A 15283-nucleotide genomic window follows, 5' to 3' on the forward strand; every position below is an offset into this window, starting at 1 on the left:
ACTCGACGTTGCCCTGGTGGTCTGGGTTGGAAACAATGATGTTGGCGGGCGCAATACACACCCACACACAATTTTTTTCTTCTCGGCCGACTTTTCATCCAAGCGCGTTTCTCTTTCTCAACTTCGATACACTTACAAACCATGGCTAGGTTTAACTCCATCGATCTAGACACGAAAGTGTCGATTTATAAAGTTGTGGAGAGGGCGTGGTTCCCATTTGGCTTTCTATATAGAGTTGTCCACATCATTTAGTCCAGAAATTCCTTAAACTAAATTGTTTTAAACCCGCGGCTTTTCAACCAACCAAGATCTCCCGCTTCACTCCCTCTTTCCTCACGACCAAATTGCTCAATGGTACCCAGTTTTCACGAGTTCAAAGTTACCCCAGATGTATGTTTGAGTATGTCTAACAAGGGTATATATATATCTCTCTCTCTCGTGGGATCCGTCGCGTACCATCTTTCCCACCCACAGGCGTGCTGTTCCTTTTCCAGTCCCAAACCACGTGGTCAGGCGGTTTGCGCTTTTTTTTTATAGGTGTGAGGCTCTTACCATTTACGGTATCTTTGATTGCCCAATTAGGCAGGCACATATAATAGAAGAAGATGAAGGTAATTTCACATAATGTAACATTGATTGTCGGACCTGAAGATCTCTCAACACTATTTCAATCGCTTACTTCCATACAGATATATATCTTTTCCACACTTGCCAGATCTACTGTTAGAGTAAGAATCGGTCTAGTAGATCTTTGAACGAGATTTTCGAAAGTCAAGAGAGAGAGAGAGCACCAATTTGAGCCTTTCGTACTTCACTTCCTGCTCCCTAGAACGATAAGCCTCACGGTACAGTTGGAAAATTAATTGCTACTACTTTCACCATCAACAAAAATATATCTTCAAGCCTGAATTCCAAGGTCCTTACCTATACTTCAATAACTCAATAGTCCAATAAAACTTTGAGAATAGCAATGTCGTCGACAAACAAGAGAATAGCATTGCCCGCAAGAGTAGAACCAAAAGTGTTTTTCGCCAATGAAAGAACATTTTTATCGTGGTTGAACTTCACCGTCATCTTGGGCTCCTTGGGTGTGGGTCTTTTGAACTTCGGTGACTACATCGGCAGAGTCTCAGCTGGCTTGTTCACTTTTATCGCCATGTTGACCATGATCTACGCCTTGGTCACCTACCACTGGAGAGCCAAGGCCATCAGATTAAGAGGAGCTGGTCCATATGATGACAGATTTGGCCCTACCATGTTGTGTTTCTTCTTGTTGGCCGCCGTCATTATCAACTTTGTCTTGAGAATAAGATCCTGAACAGGTAAAAAGTTGACAGGGACTAGAATTCATGTTGGGAACGAAAGAAATCGTTTTTTTTCGAAACGATATGACATTTTTTTGCAAGGAAAAAAGGAACAGTTTAACTTCAAATAATTCAACATTTTACGCTAATTGTAATAAACAAATCAAACGATTCAAACTAGAAAGCAAAGTTGAGATCTTGAGATTTCTTGATCTTCGAGATCTCTTTTGGTGGAGAGAAGTTGAAATTTCTCAAAATCTCTCAGTAAATTTGGTGTCCGTCACACACACTCTCTTACTATTTCTCGCGATCTCTCGCTATCTTTGTCATGTGAACAGCACCACAGTTACCACCATTGCCAGTACCAGTACCACCACCACTACCGGCAAATGTCACACGAAGTATCCAAAGTAGTAGCAGTATTCTTAGTTGAATTCGATACAAAGTCAGGCTATAAACTACAATGGTCCAAACTGTACTCGCCTCTCGCTAATTTTTCACTCGAAGGGGTCGAGTACAAGGTATTGCCCAGTGGTGTCCATGAAACAAAAGAAGCAACCGTATTTATAAGTCAGAAAGTGGGCGGTGATATATACTACGGGGTAAGCTGTTTCAACCAGTTCCAAATCAGAGAAGTAGCGGAAGACGAAGCCGTTGATAGAGAGAATTTAAGGATGTATGCCGCGGGCGTGCTTTGCAAGCCCCGGGCAAGTGAATGGAAACCAAATGAATTCATAAATAATGGCTGGGAGTACATTGACGATTTGAAAAAGATCCTTGCAGAGTTGACTATCGCGGTAAGGCAAAACAACTTCACCGAGTCCACTTTCAACTTTGACCTGTTTTTCAAAGAGTCAGACACATTCGGCAAGATCTCACCCACGTTATTGCAAACAACCCAGGATCATCAAGAGAGCAGGAAATCAATCAACAATCAAAACCATCTACTTTTGAAAATGCCCCAGTTGCTCCACGTCTTGGGCCCGCTTGTATTTGTCGTTTTCAAGCAAAGTCTCTTGCGGAAAAACATCTTATTATTCAATGAGTTGTTCTTGCATGCTCCTCATCTTGGGGATGACAAGCAACCGAGGGAAACAACGGAAACCAAAAACAAAGACCAATATGCTCTCGCAACCTCTTTTAGCTATTTGATTGCCGTGTTATCAGTGATCCCCAAAGACATCAAATTGGCAAACAATCCCGAATTACGCTCGCAGCAGCCGTTGTACAACGTGGGATTGAATGAATTACAAAGCGACGTGTTTGAGCTGGCTGGTGCGCAAAGCGGATACATTGCATCGACCAGCGATGAAATTTTAAAGAGCCACAACAAGGTTTACGACGTGGGAGTCGAAGTCGGCGACAGCGTCAGAGTCTTTTCAAATCAAGCTTCAAAAGATCCCTTCAAACCACAGCAAAAGAAACTCAAGGCCACGATTAGAGACTACCACAAATTTCAAAAACTATACACTCAGTACATTTCCACCAAGAGCGCCACTTCAACTAGCCACTTAAATAATGATTCCACAAGTAATCTCAACAAAACACCATCAAACAACTCGAGCCTCACAGACATGTCGCCCTCTGAAGAACTCGCCGAGTTCACCACCACCACCGCACCTAAACCACCTCGTAAAACGTACACGGATTTATCTCCACCTTCAGCTCAATTGTCCAATGAACCTAGCTGGTGGCGGTCCCAAGCCGTTGAGCCAGTATCCTGGAGCGAGTCCGTGTGGTCAGCATTTCTGTGGTTTGCATCCGCGGGGCAGAATCTTGATTCCGAAGATGAATGCACTCAGAGCCCCAAAATTTCAAAAACGCAAAACGCCCAAAACGTCCAAAACGTCCAAAACGTCCCCGTGGAATCCAGTTTGGAACTATCTGGTATACTTCAACTAATTGGTTATTTCCATAAACTCACTTTGAGCTGGTTCAATCATATAGACCAAGTCTTGATGGAACGCCAAAGTGAAGAAGAGGCGCATTTCGAATCGGCCGAGGATCGTGCTTTGGTTAGACAAGACTCCATCAATTTGCTACATTTATCTTATCAGGATATGCTTGAGATGGATTTGGATCCTTACAGTTGGTCCGATATTGAATTTTTGCAGGAGTTTGTCGCGTTGTACTATGGTGATAAAGTTGGCAAATGTCAAATTGGATACAATTTGACTAACATCTGCTGTTAACGTTGGTCCTACCTAGCTCCACCCACCACCTTTCCCCATTTCCCCTACCTTGTTACCCAGTGAGTGCGGTCTTTTTTAACCCGAGTGGTATACTTTCCTTGTTTATCGAATTCCTTTTTTTTTTGTGAATGCGGGGAAGTTGAGTTGAAACTTGATGAAACTTAGGGTCGCATGTTCCAAGTGGTGTATACTTGAGCTCGATAGGACATCACGCGACAGGAAGAGAAAGCTGGGTGGATCATCCAAGCTTCCCAAGCCCGAGACATCCAATTAGTGTTGAGATGTATTGTGCCAGCAGCCCCGGTGAAGTCCCGACCGGCGGGTGTCCCCTATTATCGAGTTTCGAGACAACTCCCTAGTTCAATTCCGATTTTGAACCAAGAAGTATACATAAACACTCGATTTTCCCCGAGATCTAAATCAGAGACCGGAGCTTCTTCAGGGGGGGGGGGGGAAATTAGAGAATATAGAGAAAAATACAAAAAACTAGACAAAAAGAGTGAACTGCTTAGACTGACAGTGTCACAGTGTATGCCAAGTTGTAGATATCTTTATAGGAGGCGCTGTGTACCAACGGAAATTGAGAAGTACTCGTAATCCTTAGTCCTGCCAGTACTAGGGCCGGAAAAACAACCCAAGTGATACCATTACACACTCTCTACTTTAAGACTGAGTAAATCATCCACCAACTCAAACTCACCAAAAGACTAGCTTGTCTATGATCTCAAGTAGACCTCTGTTCCCTCTTTTCCCTCTTTTCCCTCTGCCACCCGAAGCTGTGAGGTTTTTTTTTTTTATTTTTAATTTTAAAACTTTTTACGCCAGGGAGAAACAGAACGAGAGAAACCAGATTAGCGAGGAGACCCCCCAACAACAGGTGTTGTTTTGTTGTTGAGCTTGGCCATTTGGAGCAGAACTAAGTAGCACAGCCAGTGTGTGTGTGTCAATCATTCCTTTTCCCCAGAAAACTACGCCCGGGCTCATGAAAACTACTCCGCAACAGCTTCACCCGCAACAGTCCCAGCCAGCGCGTTTCAACGGCAATGGCAGCAACACACGCAAGGGCCATGCTCGTGAAAATTCTCGTCCATTGAGCAGCAGCGACGGGAATAACCCCGTTGATGGCCCCGTCGGAACGAGTGCCACGTCGGCAGCCGGCAAGACGCAGCAGCATTCGTCGCAGCTGGGCCACGCTAATGAAGTCAACAGCAGTAGCAGCAGCAGCGGCGTCGGTGGTGGTTTTGGTGGTGGTGGCTTCCCAGCTGAAGAACTCGGCAACAATAGACTCATTTACTTGATTTCTAAAGCCGTGGGCAAAATATGCATCATTACAACCACTGATGGATCTCGTTACAAAGGTTTGTTGTTGGCGACTGATTTGTCGAGAAATCCAGCGTCGTTATCGGTTGTTATCCAAAAGCCGCAATTGGTCACCAAGGGGTTGATTGACGAAAAGAATAATTTGGACGACAAGGCTTTGCCTCAAACGCTTATTGTCCAGGCTAAGGACTTGATAGATTTCGAAATTGATTTAGACATCAATGAGCCGGTAAAGAGTTATCCCAAGGAAAAAATTGCCACGCCCAAGGCTCCGGCTGCTGCTGCCGTTGATGTTGTTTCCGATCAACCCAGTTCAAAAGAAACGGTGAAAGCTGAACCTACCCCTGGAACTACACCAGCACCACAAACTTTAAAATCTGCAGAGGTGCCTGCTCAAGCGGAGAAAGCAGCAGCACCAGCTGGTGCAGTAGCTGCGCCCCCAGCTGCAAACGCCACCCCTTCAAATGCTACACCAGTAGCAACAGCAACAGCAACTAGAACTACCTCACCAAGTAAAAGCGAATTCAAAACAGACTCCGACATTAGCTCTGACCAAAGAGGCAAGACTTTCCAAGAACGTGAATTGGTTAGATGGCAACCCGAGGCAAACAACTTGCAAGGGTTGACCTTGGAAGAAGACCACGCAACTTCAGGCAACGGCAAAGTCCAATGGGATCAATTCAAAGCCAACCAAGAGAGATTTGGCGTTGAAAGTACTTATGACGAACATTTGTATACTACCAGGATCGATAAATCTGCTGCTGACTACAAGCAACGAGTCTTGATGGCTGATAAATTGGCAAGAGAAATCGAGGGAAGTGCCACTACCGACCGCCACATTTTGGAAGAGCGAGGCTTCCTTGTCGACGATAGCGGCATGGACGAAGAAGACAAATATTCCGGTGTCGACAGAAGAGGCGATGAGTTGATGGCTGCGTTGAAGATGAGTACCACCAAGTCTCCACCAAAACCCATGGCATCTCACCATGAAACAAAGTCTGTCTTGGATGAAAACAAGTACGTTACCCCAAGACAAAGAGCAGCCAACTACCATAACGACCCAGCAATCATTTCAAGTTCTGCCGTCAAGAAGAAACCGACTCCTTCATCCATCCCTGCCAAACCCACCATTCCTAGCGAGTCGTTCAGATTGACAGCACAAAGTGAAATCAATGCTCTTCGCGAATTTAGTGCCAATTTCAAGATTCCTCACAAAATCCCGCAAGATTTATTGCCCATCTTGGCCAAGGACAAGTTGAAGCAAAGCGAGATCTTGAAGAAGCAGCAGCAGGAGCAAGCACAAGCACAAGCACAAGCACAAGTACAAGCACAAGCTCAGTCGGAGCCGCATTCGCAACAACAATCTGCTGCTCAAAGTGTTCAACCCACACCACAACCAACACCTCAGCCACCTTCTTCTCAAAACCATACTCCACCCGTGCCACCCGTGCCACAGACACCACAACAAGCACCACAACTAGCACCCTCACAACAGCAGGCCAAGCCAGCAGTCCCACCAACAGCCCCGGCAGCAGCGCAACCAACAGCGCAACCAGCAGTAAAGAAATCGGGCAGCAAATTCAAACTCAATCCAAGTGCAGCTTCATTCACCCCAACTTTCAAACCCAGCACTTTAGCATCTCCATCAAAATCTTCCGCTACCCATATCTCACAATATCAATCACCCCACATCCCCAATAGTCGAACTTACTCTGCCAACGGCAGTATAAGCTCGCAGGGCTCAGCCAATAAGAGATACCCGCACCAAATCACAGCACAGGACTTCTTTGGCGTAGGTAAGGTCCCCACTGACGAATCACAAGCTCAAAAGACGAGAGATTTCCAAAGCAAATTCAACTTGTTCAACTATACCAAGCAAAAAGCTCTCGAATCAGGCTCGGAAACACCAGTAATCTTTGAAAAATCATATCAAACGCCACCAACATGGGATTCAACAACTGAAGAATCATACCTGACCATCTACCCCAAATCGTCATCTGCTTCTGCTACTACAAGTGCAATCTACGGCGCGCGTACACCATTGCAAATGTCAGCATCCTACATGCCGAGCCCCATAATGGCCCAACCACAGCCACCAATGATGCAAGGCGCCCCCATGGCTGCAGCACCAATACCATACAACTTCCAAGTACCTCCACAATTCCACCAATTCCAACATCACCATCATCAACAACAGCCTCATTTCCCACAACAAGTTGCTGCGACTCCAATGTGGTTTATACCGCCGCCCCAAGGCTTTAACATTATCAATAACCCCTATCAGACTGGAGGAGCCGGCGTTGGAGGAGCCGGTGCTGGAGGCGCGGGAGGCGCAGGTGTTGGAGGAGGAGGAGGAGGAGGAGGAGCTGGTGGTGGACATGGTCAACAGACGCGGAGGTATAAATAAGTATTCTTATCGTAGTTCAATTGACGTGTAATTTACTATGAGGAGCCGAATGCCTCTTTCGCCTTCTTCCTTGACTGCTACACCTGCTACTCCTAGCTCCTGGATATGATTTGTAGTCCATGTTCGGGATCACTGTCACGTGATCGGCTGTTGGCAGCATATGTTTACGTGAGGGATAGCCGAGCCCAAACCACACTCCAACACGCACCAACACACTTACGACGAAATCTTGATATTGATCGTTCCAGAGTCTTTTCCACCACTGAAACCACCAAGCAATGAGTGACCTAGCACTATCACGAATTGGCAGTTTAATCAAGACACAAGACGATGTCGCTAATATAGCTAGTATAAAGCAGCTGTTTGTCAAGGAGAAATCTTCGATAGATTTCAAACTTTCCACAGCGACGCAAGTACACTTTGACTCGATAATGGACAACTTGGCCCAAATGAAAAATGCAATGAAAAAGATGAACGACATCAAGGCCAGCATGGCCAAGATCCAACAGATTTACAATGAAAGCGTAGCGCAACCGAAGGACTACGAACTTATATGCAAGATGATTTGCGTCAACCAATTCTTGAACCAAGTGGCCAACTTGTACGACGATATAAGTCATTTCAAAGGCATAGTGGAAAAGCTAACTCTGGTGATACGCAGAGAAATTGAACAGATGCAATCGAGTTTAACTTACACCATACCTTCATTTTTGGACCTCCATTTCCAGTATACTCAAATCCGCAATTTCCACGATTATTTGGAGTTTTACACCAAATCGTCCTCGGATGATTTGAAGTCCATCGTGCAGAGAATCACGATGCCGACGCGCGACTTGATCCGCGCATTTGATGAGTTGTTGAACGAGTGCATCACGAGCTTGACTGAATGCACGAGGGAGAACAACCTCGAGATAATCTACAAGTTGATGGCCATCATTGCATTTGAAGAACAAGAAGACCTCAAGCTCCGCGTCTCTCGCGGGCTCAAGTTGGAAAACACCGATATAAACCGCGACTATAAACATTTCCGCAGTAAAGAACGCAACTACAAGCGGTTCTTTTTTGAGAAATTCAAACTTTATTTCCAAGGCACGTTTGAAGCATGCGTCGAGTATAACGCCCACGATCGCATTGCGTTGTATGACAACTTGGACTGGATGCAAGATGAGATTGTCTTTGTCCATGATGCAATGGCGCCGCTTTTCCCTCAACAATGGGAAATTGATTCCTTTGTACAATCCATTTTCTACGATAAACTACATGCATACACCTTGAATCTCATTAACGACGAGCCCGCGGCAGAAGATATAATTCGGATCATAACTTATGATAAGAAGTTTAGCGATTTCATCAAAAGCATAGATGGCGATTCGGCATCGATGTCCATCATTGGCGACGATTTGAAAACCACGATGTTGGACGATTACCTCAAGACCATCACCGCGAAAATGAAGGAATGGAATTTTAGCTTGATGAAGCAAGAGTCGAAGGTGTTTGTCGAAAGAAACAAAGCACCAGATATCTACCCATATGATCAAGAAATCGAGGACGTTGATGTCAATAACGAGCCGATTGTGTTGCATTCTGAAGTTTCAGCTTATGTACTTCCTGATTTCAAGAGTCCCATGCTCATGATGAAAGAGCAAGCCGATGCTGCCTCTTTAGCAGGTAACGCCAAGATCCTTATTGCCGTTATTGAAAACTTCTGTACTTGTTATGTCCAACGAGTTGCCAATTTCCAAAGTTTGGTTGACGAAGAAATGGACAAATATTTCCAATTTTACAACAATTTCCACTTCTTGGTCAAGATGAGCAAAGCTCGAAGATTGTTTAAGAAAAAACCCACCGTGTTGGATGTCGACTCGTTAACCCCCGAGGAACAAAGCAACTTATCGCGTGAAGGGTTAGTGGAATATCTCGGGGCATTAGCCAACTCCCTTGAGATCAGCAACGATATCATGAACAACAAATTTGCTTCTAGTTACAAGGAAAAAGTTCACACCAACTACCACGTGCCAATCACCCAGGCCTTTTCCACCGCAGTTGAGAAATCCAACTCGCTAGTTTCAGAAATCTGCATTTCGATATCAAATATAATCATCAACGACTTGTACACTTCGCTTTGCAAGCTCTTCACCAAGGCCTGGCTAGAAGACGGCTCAAAGCAAACAGAAGATGTGATGATGATGACCGTTATTGCAGAGACCATCGCCGAGTACATGAGTGAAGCGAGATCGTATTGCATCTACACCGTTTACCAAGTGCTTTTCGAAATCTTTCTCGATAAGTTCGTTTGCACCTATCTAAGCATCGGGTTTGAAAACATTTTGCATGGAGAAGGCAAGAAAATCGACCCACAAACGCAGGGTTACAAGGCGTTCAAACTGCGAATTCAAAAAGATGCCGAGTTCTTATTTGGCGGGCTCTCCGACTTGTTCATGGAGAAAGATCGCCACTATTTGCTTTCGTCGTTAACGGCAATTGAGCTTTTGGCAGATTTGGGCACGTGTGAAGACCCAATGCACAACATCCCCGAGCAGTTTAGAGAATTTGTTCTACCTGTATTCTATAATTGTTCACTTGATTATATCAAGGGAGTGGTGCTATGCAGAAAAGATATGGGTAAACTGCAGTGGAAAATTATGGAGCCTGTGCTAGTGGAGATTAAGAATGAGTACCATAAGAATGTTGAACCTCCCGCGGTGCCAATTTTAACTTTGGACGGATTCGAGTTTGCTGATTAAACCACGACAAACAACTTGATTTTCTTTTTTTTTTTTTTTTTTTTTTTTTTTGAGAAGCTTTTATTCACTATCGCTGGAGTAGTTGAATTTGTTGGCTATTGCCAGATTCACTTTCTTTTTGATGGTGATTTTCGTAGGTATTTTTGGCATCTTTGGTGCCCCCGCAGGCTTCTCCTTCTCGTTATCATCGTCACCACCAACCTGCTCATTCTCAACCTTTTTCTCCTCGCTTTCCACTTTATCGCCATCGCCATCTCTATCAAAACCAGCTTGCTCCCTCCCAGCCTCAATCTCCTCTTCCAACTCAATCTTGCGCCTCACCAAATCAACCAACTCTTCCCCACCGCGCTCCCGCACTTGCTCAACAACACCATGAATCCTCTCCAACTCATCCAACACATCCCGCTCCCGCTTCAGCTCAACCAACCGCCGTTCAAACTTCTCAACCACATCACCACCCCCCGCAGCCCCAGCCCCCGTCGCGCCATCCGCCGCGTTCCAGAACGGATTAACCTTGCGCTTCTTAACCATATCTCGAAACGCCTCATCCTGCCTCGCCTCGCCCTCCAACCTCCGCATCAACTCCTCATCCGTTTCCTTATCCCTTTTCTTCTTCTTCTCCTCCTCCTTCCGCTCAAAGTTCCGCACCGCCCCCATTTCAGGCGTGTACCCCGCCTCAGCAGGATTTGTCTTGAACGAAATAGTCTGATTACACCCGGGACACGTGATGTAGAACCGGATGATTTTGATATTGAGGTATCTTTCATCCGTGACCTCCTTGCGCGCATTGAACGATCTGCGTTCCGCTATGTATTCGTTGCATCGTGTACATCGCATCGAGTACGGTGCCATCATGCGGATCTTGATGGTTTGCGGCTGCGATGACGGTGGTTTTTTCTTGCGGCGGATGGTTTTCGAGGGGTCGTAGTCTGGCGGGTAGTATTTGTTTATTGCTTTTCGTTCCGACATGCTCTAAGCGGTGGAATTATTAACAGTACAACCAGTTGTGTTGGTGTTATTGGTGTTGTTTCCGGGCAAGTGTTTAATGGATTTTTGGTTTTTTGGAGGTTCAGAGACTAGTAAGCCGCACGATCGATTTGCAACCAACGTTGATACATCGTCCCACCATCACCATCATCATCATCGCTACTTCCTTCACGAGAGCTCATTTGCCATCCACCACCACCACTCTACAAGTTACGCCTGTGGCAAGAGACTCAATAATCTCATGAAATGCAAGTATCCAAAAAATTTTTCAAATTATTATACATGAACATACACAACCTCCGTCAATCATGAATGAACAACAACATCAACAAAACACAACCACCATCAAGCTCCATTTACTCGGCGTTTCTCTTGGCAGCCTTCTTTTGAGCCTTTCTTTGAGTACCAAAGATCTTCTTTTCTCTGTTCTTCTTTTGTTTTCTTTGTTGTCTAGAAGCCTTTTCAACCTTTTCGGCCAAACCGTATCTAACCAATCTGTAAGCTGGCTCGAATTTTTTGGCATCGGCAGCTGAGGTGTAGATCAATCCAAACCCGGTGGATTTACCACCACCGTATTGGGTTCTGAATCCAAATACTGAAACGGCATCTTTTTCAGCCTTGTAGATTTCGGATAATCTGTCGCGCAATTCATCCTTGGAGACGTTAGCTCTGCCGGGGTGCAAAACGTCAATGACAAACTGTCTTCTTGACAACAATGGGTTGGTGATAACTTTTCTTGTTCTGATGGTAACTGAGTCACTCTAGATAGAAATTAGTTTGTTAGTATAAAGAGTTCGGAAAAATAAATTGTCGCCGTGAACTCGATCGACTTTCCCCCGTCCATCTGCCCTTGAAATGTGGATTGCAATAAGCTCTTCTAACCTAAGTGCGGTTGGTACTCTGTTTCCACTCGATTCTACTTTGATGCCGGATGCCATAGACTTGGGGGAGAAAACCTCGAGACTTCTTGGTTCGCCGTGGTTGCTTGAAAATAGACCCCAATTCGCTCATTGCTTGAAAAAAAAAAAGGTTCCCCTGGTCATATGAGCAAACACATATAGCCTGTCAGAGGTTCACCTTTCCATGTTCCACTGGTCTTTCCTCTGACCTCGTTTAACGGTAATCCACTTGATTTTCCACTTGATGCAATCTCACCCAGGAAAGGGGGATGGTCGAGGGAGCAGATGTTGGAGTTTGTGCTTGCTGGCAAGTTGAGCGAGCTCCAGTGATAAAGGCCCCTTGTCGTAGAAACATACCATTGTGTATATGTGTTCTATATGTTATTACCCTGGTTGGTCCTTCAAAGATTTCCAACTGTTTAAACCAAACTGAATAATCTCAACTTTTGTCAATAACCTCCCAGTGTGTAACACGCCGTGAGAGTGAATAATTTTTTTTCTGCCCTGCCCTAAACCAACCAGCGCGCTGTTAACCAAAAATGTAGGAGGTCACATGACCAGCTGTGACCTGCTTTTTTTCTTCATTCTTCTGCTATATACACGCTCACGTGACATATATATATATATATATATGCAGATATATATATGTAGATATACGAGCTGTTAGCCAGTCAGTGCTTTTTGACCCATAGGTTCCTGTCCTTGTCAAATCTCCAGCTCCGGTCTCTAGAGGCAATTAAAGAATACTTTATTAGGAAATTGATTGTCTTGTAGTCCATCGACGCGGCAATCTTCTTGGCCACGATATACTCGATATATGTAGCCGTGTTGAACTCTGTAAATTGTCGCAAGGCCCTTTGCAAACTTTGGTAAATCTGTTGAAACACGGGCGAATGTATGACATCATTCTCGATTACACTGACCAAGTTGGATTGGCTGAAATATAGTCGAAGCCGCTTAATGAGCAGTTTCTCAAGTTGTGAGACACTTGCTTGCGTTGTTCCTGACTGATGGACACTTTCAACAAAGGACCGGATCTGGGATGCGACAAAGCGATTCAGACTTAGTTCCTCGATAGTCATATCTTTGAACTCCAGATTGATGATCACTACTAGGCTCTCTTTGACCAATTGGACGAATAAGGCCTTGTTCTGCAAGTTTGTCGCTTCAAATCGTTGTAGCGAATCCGAATCCGAATCCTTAGTAGTTTGCGAAGAGGGGACTTGAACATCTGGCAGATTCGAGCGCTGCTTTTCCTTATGTTCCACAGTAGGCTTGAGGTCGTCTCTTGGAGACTGGCAAGAGTCCCGCATCTTCTTCAGACGTGATCTTGAGCCATCATTGTTCAACATCTCCTCCGGTAAGATGCGAGTATCTTTCTCGTTTGCCGGATCAATGTCGCCAGCAACTTTCAAAGGAGCAGCACTCGCCCCCTTCGAATCATGTCCACGCCGCTTTTGCGGTCGATTGTCATGAACTTTGCCGCCAGGGCTCGTAAAAGTGGATCGAGCTGCGTCTCCATTTACACCCACACTGGCTTCATCGCGCAGTGGCGCCACTCCAGCAAGCTTCAGTCGGTTGCGTGGAAAATTCACCACAGGAAGATGTGCCTCTTTATCATCATTATCATCACCACCACCACCGCAGAGGTCCTCAGTCTCATCCTTGGCGACAAGCAAACCATTATCTGTACCAAAAGCAGGTCCAGGATCAGAAGTCAGACTTCTTTGTAGCCTCATCCCAATTTGCAAATTCCTGCGTTCTTCCCTTCTCGCCAACTCCCTCTGACTAAACTTGTAAACCACAACCTTTCGAGCCGCGTTCCTGGTCCCATCCTCGTCTCCATCCCGCACTCTTCTTTTCTCAGGCTTGAAAACCCAGGGAGCTCGAAGCACAGACTCTCTATACTCAATGACCTCGCCCCACCATTCCAACTCAGCACCCATAGCTTCCTTCCCCCAGTGGTTCAAAACGCGTAAATTGTCAACAACCACTTTACTTCTCTTGAAATGGGCATATACTTGAACCATCCGGCCGTAATTATTCATATTCAACTGAAACCCACAAGACACAAACATCGCCAAATTCATATCCACAACCAAGATCAGCTGGTCGCCAGAACAATCATCGAGATTCAACTTGACCAAGTCGCGCTCTTCATTATAATACTCACCCACGATTCTTCCGGCAATCACGACGCGATTAATGGGCCAATTTTGAACCATGATCATGTCTTCCATCGACTCAGCCAAGTGGAAGTAGATCCGAAACAAATCTGTTCGGTGGTGGTAGTCCGAAATGAACACCGGCACGAAATCATCAAACGTTTTGGCTTGATGGAATAGCTCTGGGCGATAATATTCAATCTGCGGGGTACGCAATGCAATGTGACTTTCACCTAGCCCCCAATCAATTCTATTGATTTGGTGATATAGTCTGTTGTTCATTCACTGCTGTTTCATAATCCGGAGTTTTCTTTGTGAGTTTGGGTGATGATGGGGACTCACATATCATGATCTTGGGGAGACGCGAATTATGGCGGAGTTGCCCATGAGTGTTGCACAACGGGAAAGATAACAAGACGGATGCGCAACAACCTCAACAGCAACCTCAAGAAACCAGCAGTTGGAAAGCCATGAAGGTTGATAAAGAGACACTGTACTGTGCTAGATAGGAAGGGCAAACACACACAGAGGTAAGAAAAGGGTCCAAATAAACCCAAAAAAGCTCTAGCGTAAAAATTGCACGTGCCCGAGGCTTCGAAGCCGTCTTCTTCTCCAAATATATTCCCACCACCAAAGAAGGCTCCTTCCATTTGTAATTAAATTATATATAGTATACAAAGCAATCCAAAGACAATGCCGTCATTTATCATTATTCAAATCACTCATTTCGACAGATTGGACCTCGTTCAGCCGCGGCTCCAACATGTCACTGAAAAAAGTAGTCCTCAACTCTTTCCACCGTGTACTATACGTACTCAACGTGACCAACAAAAACGCGCTCAACACTTGCAAGAACCACCACAATAGACTCGTGGGGAAATCACCAACATAGACCCACGTTATGATCAAGTTTATAATGTGGACGGTGATGGCAAAATCCCACGCTAATTTCGATCTTCCAACAACAATCGTGACGAAAAGCACACAGGTCAATGAGTCAAATAGCCACATCGTGAATAAAGTTAGTCCCATTGCATTTTCAAATGACACGAGTTGCCATTTGAATACCCAATCTATGGAAAATTCGTAGCCGTTGAGTAGCGACACGCCGTAAAAGATGATTATTGCTGATAGATAGTAGAATAGCTGTAATAGGATTATCTGTACTAGTAGCTTTTTCGGGTTGGTGTATTCTTTATCTTGATATAGCTTGATGTAATCTATCATTTTGGACCTTTGGGGGGTTTATAATTTGCCCCGAATTT

General features: G+C 45.0%; 8 protein-coding genes across 8 annotated transcripts; 4 read left to right on the forward strand and 4 right to left on the reverse strand. All coding sequences in view use genetic code 12, as the record gives it.

The window, feature by feature from the left end:
- Positions 1-970: 970 nt before the first annotated feature.
- Positions 971-1318, forward strand: LODBEIA_P21490 (uncharacterized protein; the record flags this gene model as incomplete). The annotated part of the gene is made up of 1 exon (XM_066972116.1): positions 971-1318. One exon carries the CDS (start codon positions 971-973, stop codon positions 1316-1318), a length of 348 nt encoding a protein of 115 aa, XP_066829087.1.
- Positions 1319-1693: 375 nt separating this feature from the next.
- Positions 1694-3496, forward strand: LODBEIA_P21500 (uncharacterized protein; the record flags this gene model as incomplete). Its single annotated transcript, XM_066972118.1, has 1 exon — positions 1694-3496. One exon carries the CDS (start codon positions 1694-1696, stop codon positions 3494-3496), a length of 1803 nt encoding a protein of 600 aa, XP_066829088.1.
- A 982-nt stretch (positions 3497-4478) lies between these two features.
- LODBEIA_P21510 (uncharacterized protein) lies at positions 4479-7223 on the forward strand (the record flags this gene model as incomplete). Its single annotated transcript, XM_066972119.1, has 1 exon — positions 4479-7223. The coding sequence occupies one exon, from the start codon at positions 4479-4481 to the stop codon at positions 7221-7223; it is 2745 nt and encodes a 914-aa protein (XP_066829089.1).
- A 278-nt stretch (positions 7224-7501) lies between these two features.
- Positions 7502-9967, forward strand: LODBEIA_P21520 (uncharacterized protein; the record flags this gene model as incomplete). The annotated part of the gene is made up of 1 exon (XM_066972120.1): positions 7502-9967. The coding sequence occupies one exon, from the start codon at positions 7502-7504 to the stop codon at positions 9965-9967; it is 2466 nt and encodes an 821-aa protein (XP_066829090.1).
- Positions 9968-10027: 60 nt separating this feature from the next.
- On the reverse strand, positions 10028-10936 carry LODBEIA_P21530 (uncharacterized protein; the record flags this gene model as incomplete). The annotated part of the gene is made up of 1 exon (XM_066972121.1): positions 10028-10936. The coding sequence occupies one exon, from the start codon at positions 10934-10936 to the stop codon at positions 10028-10030; it is 909 nt and encodes a 302-aa protein (XP_066829091.1).
- A 374-nt stretch (positions 10937-11310) lies between these two features.
- On the reverse strand, positions 11311-12213 carry LODBEIA_P21540 (40S ribosomal protein eS24; the record flags this gene model as incomplete). The annotated part of the gene is made up of 2 exons (XM_066972122.1): positions 11311-11715; positions 12211-12213. The coding sequence occupies 2 exons, from the start codon at positions 12211-12213 to the stop codon at positions 11311-11313; spliced, it is 408 nt and encodes a 135-aa protein (XP_066829092.1).
- Positions 12214-12524: 311 nt separating this feature from the next.
- LODBEIA_P21550 (uncharacterized protein) lies at positions 12525-14300 on the reverse strand (the record flags this gene model as incomplete). The annotated part of the gene is made up of 1 exon (XM_066972123.1): positions 12525-14300. One exon carries the CDS (start codon positions 14298-14300, stop codon positions 12525-12527), a length of 1776 nt encoding a protein of 591 aa, XP_066829093.1.
- Positions 14301-14717: 417 nt separating this feature from the next.
- LODBEIA_P21560 (uncharacterized protein) lies at positions 14718-15245 on the reverse strand (the record flags this gene model as incomplete). The annotated part of the gene is made up of 1 exon (XM_066972124.1): positions 14718-15245. One exon carries the CDS (start codon positions 15243-15245, stop codon positions 14718-14720), a length of 528 nt encoding a protein of 175 aa, XP_066829094.1.
- Positions 15246-15283: the final 38 nt, after the last annotated feature.

The sequence above is a fragment of the Lodderomyces beijingensis genome, assembly GCF_963989305.1.
Source record: "Lodderomyces beijingensis strain CBS 14171 genome assembly, chromosome: 3".
Classification (NCBI taxonomy): domain Eukaryota; kingdom Fungi; phylum Ascomycota; class Pichiomycetes; order Serinales; family Debaryomycetaceae; genus Lodderomyces; species Lodderomyces beijingensis.